Source organism: Mirounga leonina, unplaced genomic scaffold (genome assembly GCF_011800145.1).
Source record: "Mirounga leonina isolate KUSES-001 unplaced genomic scaffold, KU_Mleo_1.0 Mir_151, whole genome shotgun sequence".
Classification (NCBI taxonomy): domain Eukaryota; kingdom Metazoa; phylum Chordata; class Mammalia; order Carnivora; family Phocidae; genus Mirounga; species Mirounga leonina.
The window spans coordinates 56438932-56459073 of record NW_023270377.1 but is presented as its reverse complement, the minus strand read 5'-3'; the positions used below and the strand labels follow the sequence as shown (position 1 = coordinate 56459073).

General features: G+C 42.2%; 1 protein-coding gene across 3 annotated transcripts in view; it reads right to left on the bottom strand.

The window, feature by feature from the left end:
- CHN1 (chimerin 1) overlaps nt 1–20142 on the bottom strand; it is a 225180-nt gene that overhangs the window by 188057 nt on the left and 16981 nt on the right. For all 3 annotated transcript variants that reach the window (XM_035007713.1, XM_035007715.1, XM_035007716.1), the window contains 2 exons: nt 16720–16852; nt 4477–4672 (listed from right to left, as the gene is read on the bottom strand). In XM_035007713.1, coding sequence (XP_034863604.1) covers nt 4477–4495 — 19 coding nt within the window. In that variant the 5' untranslated portion in view covers nt 4496–4672; nt 16720–16852. The remainder of the gene's footprint in view (nt 1–4476; nt 4673–16719; nt 16853–20142) is intronic.

Sequence of the window (20142 nt, the reverse complement as noted above, 5' to 3'; positions counted from 1 at the left end):
AGTCTAGTTCTTCTATCACAGATGAAACAGGAATTTGCCTTAAAAATATCTTTTTAAGCAGCAAAGGTGATTAATAGTGAAGATAAGAGATAAGACAGTTTTCACTCTTCAGCTTAATTTGACAAATATTTTGAGTTGCTACACCGTACTTAGGTGGAAAAAAGTTAAAAGTCTATCAATGTAAAATTGTACTGGGTAATTTTAGAGGCTCCTACTTTCTTTTTATATATATATATATTTTTTATTTATTTATTTGACAGAGAGAGAGCAAGAGAGGGGACACAAGCAGGGGGAGTGGGAGAGGGAGAAGCAGGCTCCGGCTGAGCAGGGAGCCCGATGCGGGGCTCGATCCCAGGACCCTGAGATCATGACCTGAGCCGAAAACAGACACTTATACCAACTGAGCCACCCCCAGGCGCCCCTCACTTTAAAATGAATCTAACTTTCACTAACATCCTATAAAAAGAACATTCTTTACAATGATAAAAACAAAACCTGGATGGAAGCATAAAACATAAAGAAAAAAAAACCGTAGGGGTGTCTGGGTGGCTCCATCAGTTGAGCACCCACCTCTTGATTGCGGCTCTGGTCACGATCTCAGGGGTTGTGAGATCGAGCCCCGAGTCAGGCTCCGCACTGTGCATGGAGCTTGCTTAGGATTCTCTCTCTGCCCCTATCTCCCCCTACCCACACTTGCGTCTCTCTTTCTAAATAAAATAAAAAAATAAATTTAAAATAAAATAAATAAAAACCCTAGACTCTATTGCTGGCTGCTATGCACTGAACTGTGTCCTCCAATAAACTCTTATGTTGAAGCCCTAACCCCCAATGTGATGGTATCTGTGGAGATGAGGCTTTTGGGGGTAAATGAGGTTAGATGATGTCTTGAAGGGAAATGAGGTTAGATGATGAGATTAGTGCCCCTAGAAGAGACAAAGACCTTGCTTTCCCATCTCTCCACCATGGGAGGACACAGCAAAAAGATGGATGTCCACAATCCAGAAAGAGGGCCCTCATCAGGAAGTGAATCTGCTGGCTCGCTGGTCTTAGAATTCCAGCCTCCAAAACCTCAGGAAATAGATGTCTGTTGTGTAGGCCACTCAGTTTATGGTATTTCACTACAGGAGTCCAAACAGACTTAAGACACTAGCCTTACCGACTAACACACCCATGATACACAAGGTAGCATCTCGGCAGTGGTTGCGTTGGGAAGGCTTTGGTAGAAACTCTACTGAGCTCTGACTCTGATGGCTATTTAGTTAGGTTTGTCCTATCCGCTCTTCACTACCGTCGCACAGAACCTTATTACCTCAGTGCTCCTCTGCTCTAAGTTGGCTATTAAGAGGAAATATAAAGGGATATGAGCTACTTCTGACTGACCTAGTTAAAAAGTAGTACAGCTGGGGCTCCTGAGTGGCTCAGTTGGTTAAGCATCTGACTCTTGATTTCAACTCAGGTCATGATCTCAGGATCATGAGATGGAGCCCCATGTGGGGTTCCAAGCTCAGCAGAGACTCTGCTTGAGATGTTCTCTCTCCCTTTGGCCCTCTCCTGCCACCCTCCCCCCACCCCCGAGCATTCTCTCTCAAATAATAAATAAATAAATCTTAAAAAAAAAAAAAAGTAGTTGACTCTCGAAAAACAGATTTGAACTGCATGGGTCTACTTATATGTGGATTTTTCTCGATAAAACCAGTACAGTACTTATAAATGTATTTCTCTTCCTTATGACTTTCTTAATACCATTTTCTTTTCACTAGCTTTATTGTAAGAATACAGTATATAATACATATAACATAAAAAAACACGTGGTAATCAACTGTTTATAGTAAGGCTTCTGATCAACAGCAGGCTATTAGTTAGGTTTTTGGGGAGTGAAAAGTTAAAACTCAGGTTTTGGACTGCATGGCGGATCAGCACCCTTAATCCTCATGTTGTTGATGGGTATCTAAAATAAAATCCATTTCTTCTAACCATCGGGGACTGCTCTTAATAGATACAAAGGCCATTCTGAATTGGGCAAATTTGAGCAATCGTATTTTTTTTTTAAAGATTTTATTTATTTATGAGAGAGAGAATGAGAGAGAGAGAGCATATGAGAGGGAGGAGGGTCAGAGGGAGAAGCAGACTCCCTGCCGAGCAGGGAGCCCGATGCGGGACTCGATCCCAGGACTCCAGGATCATGACCTGAGCCGAAGGCAGTCGCTTAACCAACTGAGCCACCTAGGTGCCCCGTATTTTTATCTTTAATACAATGGTTCTCAAATTTGAGGATGACAGAATCACAGGGGAGTCCCTTTATAATCCCCTTCTCCTAGAAGTGCAGATTCTGTGGGTCTAGGGGCATAGGAATCTATATTTTGAACAGACAGGCCTGAGGAGTGGTGTTAAGCACAGCTATTGCTCTATCATTACTGAAAAATAGCCTCTGCACACAGGTGTACTTTCCTTTATAACAGGGAAATATTTTTAAAAACTGTAACCAAATTCGATTTTGTAAATTAAATTCTATTTTCCCACATGTTGACTTTAAAGACACTTCATTCATTCTGAGGGGTGGGAGTGGTTTATCTTCTTCTAGAGGTCAAATCCATGCCCTCCCTTTCCTCATCCCTACTTCAGTAGTTAAATATTTAATAATTTAGGAACCCTTTTGAAAGGATCGTATCCCGGGCGCCTGGGTGGCTCAGGTGGTTAAGCGACTGCCTTCGGCTCAGGTCATGATCCTGGAGTCCCTGGATCGAGTCCCGCATCGGGCTCCCTGCTCGACAGGGAGTCTGCTTCTCCCTCTGACCCTCCCCCCTCTCATGTGCTCTCTCTCATTCTCTCTCTCTCAAATAAATAAATAAAATTAAAAAAAAAAAAAGAAAGGATCTTATCCCTCACTCCGTTTCTCCCCAATTTACCTGTTTATTCACTGAGAATGTCAGCATTCGAACAGTGGCTGATTCGTAAACCTTACCTTTGAAAACAAACCTAGAAATACATACTCTCTCTTTAGAAAGGAAAATGAATTTAGTAAAAAATAAATAAAACCAGTTAAGGGGAAATTTACCTGTAGAGATGTTACTGCTATGTATTAGCTACTACAGTATAAGAGAAATGCTTCTTCAAAAGAAAATACCAACCAAGTCTTCCACCATTTTTAACTTTTGTACAAAAAAAAATCCACACTTAAGAAAAAAATGCTCTACTAAATGATGCAGATTAGACACAAATTACTGAAAAACAACAGTGAGATTTTTATTTCTTTCAGAGAAAGAAGAAACATTTTTTTAAAGCACCTATGAAGAACCAACACCAAATAAGAAATGTCATTTCTAGTACTGTGGGTACTCTGGCAAAGTAAACATACCCCAGACTACAGACTGGCAAATTGTGTTCTAGGCTCAGTTTTGCCACAAAAGGGCCATGTGACCTTGGAAAATAGCCTCCCTGCATCTGAATTTGTAAAATAAGATGATTAAATAAATGTAACTCTTTGATTCTAGATTAATTCACTCTAATTTATATGAAAAAGCATTTGTGGTATGTGATGCCTATAACTTGCTTGATCAAATGACACAATTAAAACGAACTGGAAACTTGATACTGTAACTTACCAAGACCGTCGTTGTAGCTATCAGTTTCATATCAGTACATACCATACTACTTTGAACATCCAAATTTTCACATACTGAGTTTTCTTAAAGGGAGGTACATGTGTACCATAGTCTGTTTGGGTAATAGGAAACAATGTGTCTTTTCAGCCCTTCTTCCCAACCCATTGGCATTATAGCCTCCAGGAAAACAAAAACAAAAAAACAAAAAAAAAACACCTTGAAGTCTTAACCACTGAAACAACAGTGTTGCAGTAATTACAACACAGAAATAACATTTCTTTCCTAAAATACTCAGTTATTCTCCCGAGATCACTTATCTTCCAGGAACCAACTTTCTTCTGTCTGCTCTCGTGTTTGTTAGAGCAAACATTTTCCATTGTAACAAATATTCAGTTCACCACTTATTCTTGTTTCCAGCGAAATATACTGTCTCCAAAAAATCCGCCCCAAAATCCAACAAGACTCAACACATGCATTTGGCAATTCCGGGGAGACTGGGATGCACAGACATCTTGTTCAAAATAAATAAACTTTCCAGGATCTTTATTTACTGACTTGAGAAACGTAGGCTGGGAAACAACCAGCTAACTTCGCTCCCAAGTTGGCATCTTAAAGAATCCTGCGTTTACAAAACACCCAGGACCTCACAGACTCCCTGCACAGAATTGGCCAGGGAGCACACGCCCATCGGCCCTGCCTGGAGAGGAAACAATGGGAGAGGCGCGAGGGAGCAAGCCCGGCGCCCGGGGCGCCCCAGCTCCCCGGCTCCGGCCCGCGCCCGACACCGCGCGCCGCGTCCCCGCCCCGGGCGCCCCGGGCCCCCGCCCCGGGGCGCGGCCCACCTGCAGGGGCGCGGGCAAAGGGCTGTACTCACCAAACAGGGTCAGGGCCATTGTAAAGGCGCTCGCCAACTGCTCGCCGCCGCCCGCCGGTCCACGCGCTCTCCCCGGCAGGGCCAGAGATCACCGCATCGGCCCGAAGCGCTCACACCTCGGAGGCAGCGCGGAGTCGGAGGGGCGTGGTGGGGCGCGGGCGCGCGGGGAGGCTGCAGGCCGGGGCGCAGGGGGCCGCTGCAAGAAAAAGTTATTTATGCGTTATTGTCAGGCGCACCCGCACAGGGCGAGACCCGCTAGCCCTAGGCAAGCCGGCACTTGTCGCTGCCATCTGTGCACGACGCGGAGCGCGCGCGCGCGCGGGCGGCGGTACCTGCGAGGCGGGAGGCTTGGCCGCGGCGCAACGGCAGGCGGAGAGGCGGCGCCGCGGTGGCGGCGGTGGCGGCGGCGGCGGCGGCGGCGGCGGCGGGGAGAGGAGCAGCCTCGCGGGGCCCCCGGCGGGGCGCGCTCACTCCGCATCCCGCGGCCTCGCAGACGCCATCTTGCGATAGCGTCTCCCACTGGGTCTGCCCCTGCGCCTCCTCGTGCCTCCCTCTCGGGCGGCCGAACCCAGGGCGTTCCCATAGCAACGGGCGCGCGCGGGGGCCGGGGGCGCGCGCCCCTCCTGCCGCGGGCCGGGAGGAGCCGCCCCAGCCGCCCGGGAGGCGGCCTCCGGGAGCCCGGCGGGGGGCGCGGTTGGTGTGCGTTTTAGCTGAAATCCCTGGGATTTTTCTTGAATGGGATTTGAGGAGGCGCGGAGAGGAGAAAAACGGAGCTGTTACTCGAAAGAGGAAGAGTCACAGGAGGATGCTCCATGAATCCAAGTCCCCCAAGCAGGGTCATCCGGGGATCGGGTTCGCTCGAGGATAAATCTCCCGCCCCGCGCCCTCGGGGTTAACGGAGAGTCTGGAGCCGGTGACCTGAAGCTCCGGGAGTCGGGAAGGGAGCCTGGAGTCGAACAGGGACCCTGACTGTTGCCTTCCTTGCCACTCGGACTTGGGAGCCACTGCGAGTACTGATCAGATTGCCACATCTGAGGAATCAGGAGTCGTTTAGAAAGCATCAGGGATTACCTAAAAATAATTTGATACCAGGCCAATGCTTAAACCTAATTTTCTTCCTTTTACTTTACACCTCTTTGATATCGTCTCAGGAAAAATTAACGTTTCGCACTGATTGGCACTTCTCCTATACCACAAAAGATTGTTCCCCTGAGCTTTTTGCATTTATCTGATAATCACTGGCAACATCCTTCTTTCTGTGATGTTCTCTGCTCGCCTCTGTCTTTGCCTTAATTAACGAAAAGCCATATAACTCCTTGAGATTATCAGCCGAAAGATGTTCTTGAAAATCTCGGTTATGATGTTTTTGTGTCGTTTTCATTTAGTGTATTCAAAAATTCAGTATTCTCTAGTTGCTATGTTTGTTCCCTGGGGGGGGGGGAATTCCCCCTTTTTCTTCTTTCGCTTAGGGATTGGATACTGTTGCAGCATCTAATCATGTAGATTTTCTCTTTGGTTCTCATGTTTTCCCGCGTGCATCTTTCCTCTTACAGTTGCTCAGACTCCCTAATGTCATTTTCTGCTTCTCTCTAATTTTCAACTAATTCTTTTTAGATTATTATATAAATATCTTCTACTTAATGTATCTTGAGGATCAAATCGTTACAAAAATGAACATTACCACTACCAATAGAACCAGCAGTTAATTCATCATCATTTCACAACAGACTCTAACATCAGAAGAAAAAGAAAAGCCCGTTGGAAGGAGGAGCCAAGCCTTTTGTTTCATGTCAGTTAACTCAAGAAAAAAGAAATAGTAAAATAATTCAACATGAACAGGCAAATGTGTAAGATGCTGAATGCTTGAAATTTTCCAACGTACTAAAATGGTTCTCCTTTAGCTACTAATATCAAAATAAGTCTTGAAATCCCCACAGTTTTAAATCTTTAATGAAAAGGACTCTTGATTTTGAATGGCCTTTCTGCTCATGAAAAATTAGAAACACACAGCTCATGAAGAGAAATGAGATCCACGAGAAGGCTTTGTGGGACAGATTTTACAACCATGTAAAGATTGCTGCTGATCTGCTACGCAATCAGACAAATCCAAAACTAAAGACAGCATTTGCTGCCTCAACCAGTGATCTTCAACCTTTTTTGGAACTTAATTTCCCTTTAAGGCTCTGATAAAGATACTGTCCCTCTTCCTGGAAAATGCTTACATACATATATACACTCACCAAATTTCAGGGGGATTATGGCCTATTCAGGCACCCAGATATCCTTTGTAATCTCAGAAAGTTTTACATTTATAATTAAAATTTTTTATTTTTCACATGGAAGCCTGGAATTTTGGAACAGGAAGGTACCAAACTCCCCTAATTTAAAGATAAGGAAATTGAGGGCCCAGTGGTCAAAAGATTTTCCCAAATGTGTACACCTTTTAGTGGCAGAACTAATAGGAAAATCTGAGGCATCTGGTGTTCTCCCTGACCACCTCCCCCACTCTCCATCCCCCACCAATTTAGAGAATACATGGTTTGAATTTAAAAAGAAAAATCTGTTTAGTATTAGAAGCAGAGTGGCAAGAGGAGTATTTTGTCCTCAGTCATTTTGCATGTTTGGGTCTTCTTGCAGTTTGGGAAACTCAATTTTGTCTCAAAGGGTCTTTATTCACATGCTCTTCAACTTAGAACTATGTGTCCAATCAGGTTGAGAGAAAAAGTGCTTTTCTCTTCTCTTTGTGAAACTCTCCTTAGAGAGGTACCAGAGCATCAATGTTTTGCTGGTACAGCTCAGTATGCTGGTAATTCTCGCTGGCCCCTGGGGGCTTATCGTGCGCAGCAGAGAGAAATTAACAATCCTGTGGTCAGACTCACGCTCCCATTATACAGCCAAGCTTTGGTTATCAGACCAGTTTTGCACCCACTAGTTGTGGCTTCATACAGCTGAATCTTAGTGATAGATCCAACGGAGGCTCAGGTGGGGACATTCTTCCCTCCGTTTCTCCTTTCTATACAAGTCTGGGCACTCCCACACCCAAAACACACAGACACACAGACTCACAGACACCTCTCCCAAGAGAGGTTTTTAGGATACTATTTGAAACAATACAGCTCAATGTTACTATGTTTCCCTTTTTAACCATCTAGCTTTCCACAAGTGATTCAACTGACTTCCTAATAGCAAAATGCTTTCTATACTTACTTGATCAAAGTGCTATGTCTTGAAAATAATACTGATTTTTATATTATTGTATTATCTAACGAGAAATAGAGAGTGTTGCTTTTCTCACCTAGCTGGAAATAAAGCAAATGCCTTTCAGCCACAGATTCAATGTAAGGAAGGGCGTTAACCACTTGGGGATGATTATTATGGGTGTTACCTTAGACTGTTTATTTAAAAGGGTGAAGAATGAGTTGACTTTTAAAACATTTATGTTTTCATTCAAAGATTCAATTTTGTGCCTAACAAGAAACACCTAGAATGGGTGGATTTGTTTGCTCTGTTATTTGTTAGATTTTTAGATGAATGTTTTACTTTTTCTGGTTCTTCCTCATTTGTAAAATGAAGGGATGGGACTAAGTTATCTCTAAGGTCCTTTTTAGGTTTAGCTGTCATTCTGCAATATTTTAAAATATTTAAGTTAACTGGATTATGGATAAAACAAAAGATATTTTTATTTGAATATTCAATATATCATTTATGTATTCAGTATATTTAAGGTGCTGGTATATCTGGTAAGTCTGAGTCATAGGTTACATTTTCATAAAGACCTAGTAAAGTAAAGAAGTCATATTTTATTAAAATATCGATACTCTGATTTCATCTGCAGTATGTTACACTAATGTTATAATTATTATATTCTCTTCTCAGGTTTAACAGGATTAAAATGAAAAGTATGCACTGAACAATCTATGTCAAATTTACTAAAACAGTTTCTTATTTTTATGTAAGTTTTGTGGACTAAACAGAATTTAGGCAGCCCTTTAAAATTCTTTTCTACATTTTAAACTAATGACATATTGCAAGTGTTTTGGGTTTTCTTTTTGTTACTCATTTAGCTTTGTTCCCACTGGTAAACATTGATTTGTTCCTCAGTTTTGAATGAAGCAGAAATTAATGAGGCGGTTTCTGCTTCACGATAACAAGTTGAAATTATAGCACTTTATCATGTCAACACAGCTTTAAACACTAGGAATACCAGTTCTTTAGCACTGTTCCCAAAATAGTGCCGAAGTTTGCTGTTGGAGAAAAACTCACAGAGCATATTTCTGCTAATGTGATAGAAACATTTCTTATTCCTCAGTCAGACTAAGGTTTAAATTATTTATTTAAAATAATCACAATTATAACATTCTCTCTGTCCTGTATTTATGTTACCAGGGTATTTATTGCCATAGTGTGAATGTGCTTAGAGTGGATTTGGTCTGTTTTTAATAATGTTTTCCTAATAATGTTTTCCTTAATGTTTTTAATAATGTTTTAGTAGTGTTTCCCCTAATCCGGATGAGTCCCCCACTTTTATCTTTCTGAAGATAAAGTAATCTTTATCTTTCTGAATTAATATCTTACCTAATATTTGCATGGCATTTCATGACTGATAAATAGCACTTTCATAGGGCAAGGCATCTACATACAAGTAATGGAAGCAATATTTGCGTTGAATGTGAAGATTTAGTTGACAAAACTACTCAAGAAAAAAAATTTAGGTCATAAACTATAAATTTGGCCTTTCAGCTTAAACAATTCAAAGTAATGTTTAGGAGAGTTAGTTGTGTTCTACTGACCACCAGAGGGTGCCTAAATTATATCCATAGGAGCAATTGTGGATCTTAGAAATGAAGTAAAATTTGAAAAATACATAAGAATCCTTAAGAATTGAAAACTTTCTCCATTCCCCTGCAGTGTTCCTTATGAAGTAGAAGAAAATAATCCCACCAAAATTATGCTAAAAGGGGAGGTGGCTTTTGGCTCATTAGGCACAGATTTGGAGTTGTATATTACTGAGCAGTGTTTGTTCAGCTCTTATTATATCACTTCCAAAGTGAAAGTGTTTGTAGAAAGGCTCTGTGTGTGTAGGTATGAAGGGAAGGGAAATTGAAATTCAAAATCAGGCCATAGAGGTCTTCTATCCCTGACCCAAGATAATGGATTTCTTGTTAACTGCTCAGCTTGAAGAGGAAATTTTAGTCCAATAGGTGATGGGACCATAGGTATTACTATGAGTCCTAGGTTTGAACCTTCTAAATGCCACGGGTCCTATATATATATATTTTTTAACTTTGTGATAGGATTTTTTTGAAATGTCAAAATGACCACTGGTTTGGAGTGGCCAAGGAAAAAGAAAGGGTAAAAGAGGTCTGTTTTCAATACATGTTTAAGAGAATACTTATTTCCTGGTAAATAGTATAGGCGATCTTTTGGAATTTTTTATAGGCTTAAAAGCAAATACATTTTCAAGTGCACATTAGCTAAAAGTGCAGCAATTATGGCTGCCGTCAAGTAAAAGTTTTTGTCTGAACTCTAATCATATTATAGTACTTTAAGCCAGCATTTCCATTTGTGTGTGTTTTTCTGAGGTCACCAGGCATATCTAACGCACAGTGTAAGCTAAATGTCTATTTGACTTGAGCAGCTGGATTTCTGCCAGATTTTGTTTTCAAGAGGGTATAAGGAGATTTGGCTGCAAATCAAATATCCCTAATATGGCCATGGTTCTTCTGGGTAATGTGGGTGTCCACAATAAGATGACTTATTCAAGTTGATTACATTGCGAGTTATAAATCAGCTAAATAGCTATGAACTCTGGGTGAGAATTACACAATCTCTAATTAAATAACAGAGCTAAAAAAGAGAGAAGTGTATTTCCATGATTAAAATCACAATCTGGGCTCAAATCTTGTCTACTCCTGTGATGGATTTTTCATAAAACTCCTTTGTATACTGTTGTAAAATAGAACTTATGTCAGACATTTAGGGCAATGCACCATTGGAAACCATCCATCCATCCTTCATTCACTCAACAAATATTTACTAAGGAGCTATGATATACCAGGCATTGTGCTAGAATCTAGCAAAGGAGTCAAAGATGAACCAAACATGTATTCAGATCTTTTAAAAATTTGCAGTCCTTGGGGATAATCCTTACAAATGGGACAATGACAAGGCCATAAGAGGGATACAGATTAAATACTGTGGAAGTTCAGAGCAGAGAAAAATTATTCCCAGCTGATAAAATGGATGAAGTCTTCATGAAGGATGAAGCTAGGCTTTGAGGTATGGACAGAAATTAGGCAAATAGAATAGAGAAAGGGAAAAGTAGGGCTTAGGTAAGAGAAAAGAGCATGACAAAACTCCTAGGGAAAGAGGTGGGAAATCATGACAGAAGAATCACAGGCAGGACAATTTGGCTGTAGCAAGGACCTATGGGAGGAGAGGCTAGACATGTAGGTCAGGACATATACAGAAGGCCAACCTGTTGCCTTGAAATTTATTATGTTATCTGAACCCTGCAGGGTTTCTACAAGTACTTGAGGCAACTGGGAATTTGGATTCGTTTTGCAAAGATCTGGTCTCAAAATTATTAAGCCCTATTTTCCACTACCCACCAATATATGAAAATATATGAATATACATACACACACACGCAAACACACACGTGGTATTGTTATAAGCTAATAACTCGAGGCACAAGACACCCTGAAGGTGAAGTTTATCATATAATGATATAAACCCACATTTTAAAGGCTCCCTGATAATTTCTGAATTTTTAGTCAGCTTCCAGTCAGATCTTATATCATCACTTTACTCCACAACCTGACTGACAAAAAGCTGTGGCACCAAGTGTAGGAGTCATGTCAGTTCTGCCATTTCTTCTACAGTTACTGTGCTTGTATTATTAGGATGATTGTCAATGCAGGATGTCTTTGAAAGGATCTTTTATTTATTTATTTATTATTATTATTTTTTAAAGATTTTATTTATTTATATGACACAGAGAGAGAGAGCACAAGCAGGCAGAGGGAGAGGGAGAGGGAGAAGCAGGCTTCCCGCGGAGCTGGGAGCCCGACGTGGGGCTCGATCCCAGGGCCCCAGGACCATGACCCGAGCCGAAAGCAGCCGCTTAACCGACTGAGCCACCCAGGCGCCCTGAAAGGATCTTTTAAAGTCATCTGTTCGTTTGGGAGGATTCAGTTTAGTTAAAAAGCAGATACTATAACCCATAAATCCAACTAACTTGGCCATGTAAATTTCAGTAAGTTGCAATGAGCCAAATGGGAAAAGATGAATCAACGGTACTGTCAACCCCACTCCAGAGCAAAACTCCCTTTCTTCCCCCAGGATAACCTGCACACGTTGTATGTGATGCGGGATTTTCCAACATACAAAGTGAGGAAGCGAATCTCTGTCAATCTGTACATAAAATACTAATAAACTTAATTTTCTCCTCACTTATAAAAATAACTAATAACTATACATAGAAGTTCTACTTTTTCTTTCCGTAAGACAATGAAAGTCTTGGCGGTATGTACACTCTACTTTGGAGGTTGCTGGTATGGACAGGAAACCAGGGCAAGTATTTGTAAAGCGGTATGGTCAGAGCTGACCTTCTGAAAGGTGAATCTGATTATCTGTGTAACGGAAGAAAAACAGTAACAGTGACTCTTACTTCAAGCCCTACCCACCTATTATCACAATTGTTCCCAAGTACTAAGAATTCTGTCTGAACTTTCAGAGAGCCTAGCCTTTAAACAGTTACAGGAAATGTCACCCAACACCTCTGATATCCTGGGAAAATGAGGCTAACTTTTAGAGAGTTAGGAATAAAGAATACTAGCCATAAAGAGAAGAAAGGCTGAGCACTAGAGTGGACCTTTCTACAACTCAGAAACCAGGCATGATGAAAGAAGTTTTCTGAACATTTTGTTTCTTCTTAATACTGAGTGGAAACAGCCTATAAAACACATAGCTTATAAAACACTGGATTTGACGGAATCTAGGGGTGAGAGTGGGGAGTTGTTATCTGCTACCTCCCCAGACTTCTCCAATGCCACAGCACATCTTGAAAAACACTGGTCAGGGGGCTCCTGGGTGGCTCAGTCGTTAAGCGTCTGCCTTCTGCTCAGGTCATGATCCCAGGGTCCTGGGATCGAGCCCCGCATCGGGCTCCCTGCTCCGTGGGAAGCCTGCTTCTCCCTCTCTGACTCCCCCTGCTTGTGTTCCCTCTCTCGTTGTCTCTCTCTCTCTGTCAAATAAATAAAATAAAAAATCTTTAAAAAAAAAAAAAAAGGAAAAGAAAAACACTGGTCAGAAAGATCTGGCTTCCTGGGCGCCTGGGTGGCTCAGTTGGTTAAACATCTGACTCTTGATTTCAGCTCAGGTCATGATCTCAGGGTCGTGAGATCAAGCCCTCATCAGGCTCTGTGCTCAGCACAGAGTCTGCTTGGGATCCTTACTCTCTCTCTCCCTCTGCCCCTCCTCCTGCTTGCGTGCCCTCTCTCTCAAATAAATAAATTTTAAAAATCTTAAAAAAAAAAAAAAAAGGAAGATCTGGCTTGAAATGTTGGCCTCTCCTCTCACTATGTGACTGGAGGCAGATTTAAATCTTCTAGGACTTCAGTTTCCTCCTCTGCAAAATAGAGGTACTCACTGTATCACTTGGTTTGCAACCTTTTGATTGCAACTGACAGAAAACTTAATTCAAATTGGCTTAAACAAACAAAGGAAATTTACTGACCCTGACATGGACAAACCCAGAGTCAGGGTGAGTTTCAGGGAAGGCTGATTCAATAGCGCAAAAAATATCCCCAAGGACCTAGTCTCTCTATTCCTAGTCTTTATATAACACAGAGCCCCCCCTGCTCATGGCATCTCCCAGAATCTCCCCTTGTGGTAGCAAAATGGCTTCAGAGGTTCTAGACATTACAGAGTCCTACCTCTCTATCCAAGGGAAGAGAAAGTCCTGGAATATCTCACTCTTGTTGGCTTGAGTTGGAATATGTGTCCATCCATGAGTCACTGCTGTGGCCAGGGAGAAGGGGTGAGTGCAGGCCAATCACAGGTTACTCCAAACCAAGTGCATTAACCCTTCCAAACCTCATGGCTGAGGTGAATTCCTTAAAGAAAACCCAGTACAGAGCTTGGAGGAGAGAGAAGGGGCTGGGCAGGCGACTCACACATGTCTGCCTTTTAGGGTCATTCTGGGGATTAAATAAAGCACAGAGTGGACATGTAATAAATATGGTTTTTCGGGGCGCCTGAGTGGCTCAGTCGTTCGTCTGCCTTCGGCTCAGGTCATGATCCCAGGGTCATGGGATCGAGCCCCGCATCGGGCTACCTACTTGGCAGGGAGCCTGCTTCTCCCTCTCCCGCTCCCCCCGCTTGTGTTCCCTCTCTCGCTGTGTCTCTCTCTGTCAAATAAATAAATAAAATTTCTAAAAAAAAAAAAATATGGTTTTTCTTCCTCTCTCTCTTTTTTAAAGATTTTATTTATTTATTTGACAGAGAGAGACACAGCGAGAGAGGGAACACAAGCAGGGGGAGTGGGGGAGGGAGAAGCAGGCTTCCCATGGAGCAGGGAGCCTGATGTGGGGCTCCATCCCAGGACCCTGGGACCATGACCTGAGCCGAAGGCAGACACTTAACGACTGAGCCACCCAGTCACCCCTCTTCCTCTCTCTATAAGGATTATCTTCCTCAGTGTTTAGTAAAAGCCCGATTTTCTCTGAAAGTAAGCACCCAAGTCTTGTGCAAACCAGTCCTCTCCTCACTAAGCCATCTTTTCCCACATATAAAAGCAATGCCCAATTCTTGAACCTCGTATATATTTGCTTCCCAGACTATTTATAGTCGTGGTGGCATCACCAATACAACCTGTAGGAAACAAAAATTGTAATCGATTATTTTGCAAAATGTGCTTATCTATTATGTACTGCCAACTAAACAGTTGGATTTTTTTTTCATAAAATTGGCCACTTGTTTTGTCATCAATTTTCCAGTTTTAAAATAATTTCGATCTCTTTCAAAATACACAATTGTTCAACATCGGGAAAATTATTTTCTGTATATTTTAGGATTTCCAGCTGAGCCTCAACTGGGATTCCAAGTCTGGTCGTATGTGATGAACCAGCAGGCTTTATATTTATATAAACAATATTTAGGGATGGCTAAGTATTCATTTCTGTTAATAATTGGCTAAAAACTATAGAGCTAATCATAAGATAAATCTACTCCAGGACCCCAAATGGCCTCAGCTGCATTCTGAGCAAGACTCTGTGACCAAGAGCGTGTCCCGCATGCCCACCTGGCAGAGGGATGCCGTCCCACGGCAGGGAGAGCGAGGGCCGTCCATGACAGGGTGTCCACCCTCTGACCCCACACGACACCTAGGACTTGACGTTTGTTTTGTCTTTCTAAACCTCGATCACGGAGCCGAGTGAAGTGCACTTTGTCAAATGTAAGGGTCTGCTTTGTTATTTTTAGCCTTCTGTTCCACCTTTTTCTTTTTTTTTTAATCGTGTTTCTTGTCAAATGCAGAAATGTTCCTTCCGCCACTCACTGAGGTTTTTGAATTCTGGCTTCTGCAGTTTTTATTGTCTGTGTCAGACGTACAGCCAGATGTGGTCCTCTGTCTGCATTTTCTAGATTCTGTTCCATCCACATCGACCCCCGTTTGGTTCTCCTCCACCCCCACTCACCCTCACGCTCTCTGAGAAAAAGAATCACCTTGTGTGTTGTAGCTAGCTCATTTGTTTCAAGAGAAAGTCAACAGATCATACTCAATGTCTTGAATAAGTCGCGCTTTTTGATACTAGAAAAAAGTATGGCAAAAGTAACTAAAAAGGAGCTGTAGTCTTTATTTGCATTTCACGAAGCAGATTATAGGGTATCCACTGCAAACCTCTCAGGAACTCTTCTTGAAACTCCCTTTCCTCTTTTTTCATCATACCCTGCAACTGCTTTGGAGCAGAGCGCTCTTGAGCCTCCGAAATTCTCTCCCAGCCCTCCCAGTCTATGGCCTCCTTGCACTCTCCCCCTTCCCTATTCCCTTTGTGCAGACTGGTCTCTGTGTTTCTGTTTACTCTCCTTAACCTCCACCTGGTACCTAAATTCCTCACTATTTGGAAGATCCAGGAACTAGCCCAGCAAGCAAGAATCTTGCTCCCTGTCCTCTTGCCTCTCAGTTCTAGTCTTTCTCTGTCCACTAACCTTGATTCTGAACCAAACCAAACCAAACCAAACCAAACAAAACAAAACAAAACCCTGAGAAGTCTGGCCTTTCCATTAGAAAGTGAGATGGTGAGAAAGATGGCCAAGACAAAACTCTAGAGAATTTTGTCCCCAGCCTAAAATGAGTGCGGGCAACTGTGGTGAAATGCTTTGCATACATTTTCTCATTTGAACCTCACAGCAACCTTGAGGGGTCAGGGGATGTCAGAGTCCAGGATTTCCACTTCCGAGCTCCAATGCTTGGTTAACTAGAGCACATCACCATTCTCTATAAAAAGGTCTAGCCACAGATAAATTTGTATCATTAACATATTCATTTACTTTAGTATAGTTTGCTTGAGGACCCTATATTATAAAAGTCTAATACCATAAACAAATATTCTGCTATTTAAGAAATTGAGTTTAGAGTTGGTGTTCCAATTTTAATCCAGTTTAGGAATTATACGTATCTTCATTTATTGATGATGATAATGTGCCAGGAGGTCAGATATGCAAAGAGACGGAGTCCAATTAATAAGGCAAAACACGTGTATATCCAAAACACCTATTATGAACTCAGTATTTTGCAAAGTGCTCTGAGAGAAATTTTTCATATATGTTTTGGGAAGACCAAATGAAAGAAACATCATATAATTGGAGGGGAGTTAAATTTTTAAAATGCAGGGAGAGGGCTAGCCTGCCCTGAAATCTCTCTGGGTGATAGTGACCAGTAGGAGGCAGCTGGCTAAGCAGTAGAGAGAAGAAGAGGAAGAAGGAAAAGGGCCACCACAAAGCCCAGACATCACTCACCCTGGAATTACAAGCAGTCAAAAGAGGAAAGGTTCTGGAGCAGATGAGTGTCAGGATGAAATTTATTTTCCTGACAAGTATGATTTCAAATTTTTAATCTGAGGTAGAATAAATAACTCCCTGTTCAGTGTTTATTGTATCCATGAGTGACTTCATTAATGCTCCTTATTTTCTGGGTTAGTCTGATTCCCAAGCTTTAAAAACGCTGTAAACACCTAGTACCTCTGGAGCTGTGAAGGGAAACCAGCTGTCTTAGGGTATGTCTTCCTGTGTTTCCTGTGTTTCTTCTGAAGAACAATGCGAAGTGGAGAAAGATAACCTCTAGAGACAGACAGGGTGAAGTAGAGCTCGAGTCCTAACAAAAAGGAGAAAACAACCAGAATGTGAAACAGCTCTCCTATCTGGTCTTCACTCAGCGTGGCCATGCCTGTTGCCCCCCACCCCTTCCATCCCCAGTGCATTAGTGCATTTAGTTTGTCCCTGCAAATTGAAGCAAAGTCTCCCTTTAATCCTGAAAGCATTTTTTTCCCCTCCCCAACTATGATAGGAAACATTAGGCTTTCTACCATTCAACATGCATTTTTATCCCATTACTTAATGGAATAAAACAGCTAATTCATTTCTCCAGCCTTTTTTTTTTTAATAACAGTACAATCTCCTTCAGGGAAGAACTGGTGTTTGCCTGTCTTACAGTGATCAGGGTCAGATCCAGGCATCTCTCAGAGGGAGAAAGTCAGGCTTGACAGCATCCACATTTCATGGTCCTTTCCACATTCTCAGACCCCCCCCACACACACACACCTGGGGCCTTAAAATGCCACCCTTCTTTTCCCTCTCTTAAAACTGGAGTTAGAGTTTCATTTAACTGGAAATATTTAATGCCAGTTCTTCTTTATGGCCTCCTTTTAGTTTGCAAGCCTGTGCAGAGACCACGGCAGTAGAGGGATATGCTCATATAGATGCTTGGTTAAAACAAACAAAGCCATCCAAACAAACAAATGTATAATGATACTGTTCAGCTGAGATCCCCAAACAATCATTTAAACTGAAATTCTCCGTGAAGCCACCCACCCGGAAGTAACCAATCCTTTTAATTCCCAGAGAACTCTGTCCTTCAAGTCCAGGTATGGGTCTAAATACATCTTTACATTTTACATTTTATTATAATTATCTGAGTATGTATATACACCCATATATAACATATATTTGTGAATATATATTTATGAATAACACATACATGCACATGCTTTCTACCTTTCTATCTATTGGATCCTTAGCTGATTAAGAGTAGGGTTCTGTTGTGTTTTTCTTTTTTTTAAAGATTTTATTTATTTATTTATTTGAGAGAGAGAGAGAGAGACAAGCAGACTGCACTGAGCACGGAGCTCAATGCAGGGCTCAATCTCACAACCCCAAGATCATGACCTGAGCTGAAACCAAGAGTCAGGCGCTTAACCAACTGAGCCACTCAGGCGCCCTGTGTTTTTCTTTATATTTTGCAGCACGTAATACTCAGCAAACACCAGCTGAAAGCATTAATGTAAATACAAAAGCTAATACAGTGATTCCAAATAAGCTGTCTATGTGCTGGACCTCCTAGGGGGCAGCATGCTAGGATATTGATAACATTCTCATCAATGGTTTACATTCTGGCAAAAGCAAATGGAAGGTTTTGTTTAAAATTGGTGCTTACAGTGTGGTCACATGATAGAGGATTAAGGAGTACTGAGATGTAAGAAGGTTAATTATAACTGCTAAGTATTTGGCTTTTCCATGTTTAGTTTGTTTGCAGTTCAGCGGAATAAGCTTTGCAAAGTCAAGCCAGATTTTTTTTTCACACCAGTTCCCAGAAAATCTTACTTTATATGAATAGTCTTTCTATACCTTATGACTAGTGGCCCTTTTTATGCAAAGGGCCAGAGACAGGTGCTGACTTCTTCCTTTTAAAAACTACTTTCTTGGGCGCCTGGGTGGCTCAGTCGTTAAGCGTCTGCCTTCGGCTCAGGTCATGATCCCAGGGTCCTGGGATCGAGCCCCACATCGGGCTCTCTGCTCGGCGGGGAGCCTGCTTCTCCCTCTCCCACTCCCCCTGCTTGTGTTCCCTCTCTCGCTGTGTTTCTCTCTGTCAAATAAATAAATAAAATCTTTAAAAATAAATAAATAAATAAAAACTACTCTCTTCTCTTTTATTTTATTTATTTATTTATTTATTATTATTATTATTTTTTTAAAGATTTTATTTATTTATTCATAAGAGACAGAGAGAGAGAGAGAGGCAGAGGGAGAAGCAGGCTCCCCGCCAAGCAGGGAGCCCGATGCGGGACTCCATCCCAGGACCCTGGGATCATGACCCGAGCCGAAGGCATACGCTCAACCATCTGAGCCACCCAGGCGCCCTTTATTTTTATTTTTTAAAGATATTTTTTTTATTTATTTGACACAGAGAGACATAGCAAGAGAGGGAACACAAGCCAGGGGGAGTGGGAGAGGGAGAAGCAGGCTTCCTGCTAAGCAGCGAGCCCAATGCGGGGCTCGATCCCAGGACCCCAGGATCATGACCTGAGCTGAAGGCAGACACTTAATGACTGAGCCACCCAGGCGCCCCTACTTTCTTTTTTTAAAATATTTTTTTTTATTTGTTTATTTGAAAGAGAGAACCCTGCAGGGAGGAGCAGAGGGAGAGGGACAAGCAGACTCTACACTGAGTGTGGAGCTTGTTGTGGGGCTCCATCCCAGGACCCTGAGATCATGACCTGAGCCAAAATCAGGAGTCAGACACTTAACTGACTGAATGCACCCAGGAACCCCCCAAAACTATTTTCAATTACAAAAATATTATTTCTCTACATATAACAGTTACAAAGATCTCCACGCAGAAAGAAAAAGCGGAAAGAGAAACCATTGTTAATTCCACTACCACAGTTAAAAAATAACCACTGTTTATATTTTAGTTTATATCCTTTGAGATTTTTTTTCTGACTCTATTAATATGGCACATGTAGGCATGGATTTGTCCATTTTTCTGCCTCCTCGAGTCCAAATGGTTACAACATGTTTGTACTGTGTGCCTCTCCCCTCTACTGTAGTCGTTGGTAGGTCAGTGAATGGACACCGACCCAAGCTGGCCCATTCTGGGTACCCGCTCTCTGAGGATGAAGCTGTAATGTTGAAATTGGGGGCTGCTGGAAGCAATCTTTGACTATGTGCAATAAGAAAGAGAAAACAGTCCAGAGTGAAGGAGATACATCAAAAACAATAAAGATGAGAGAGAGCCCTGTTAGCATCCAAGTGTCTGGTTCCAATTATTCTAAGGCTTGGAAGAATGTAAACTTTCTATAAGTTCTGTAGGTAGAGTGCGTGCTGTGGTGTCCTGTCCAGATCCTCCCACCAGGATGGAGGTATCCGTTCTCCCAGATGCCAGGAATGTCCATTGCTGATGGCTCACAGCTGAGTCACTTCCCAGGACTTGCCCTTGGGCTGAAAGTGTTGCTTGGACCAAGGTCACACATCCTCTGTAGGGGCAACCTACATCCAAAGATTGTTTGATATGTGGGTATAAAAGCCTGGCTCCTTGCCTTAATATGGGACAACTCCAGAGCTCCCCGTGCCATTGACTGTGGCATTGATCATGACGGAATCACAGTT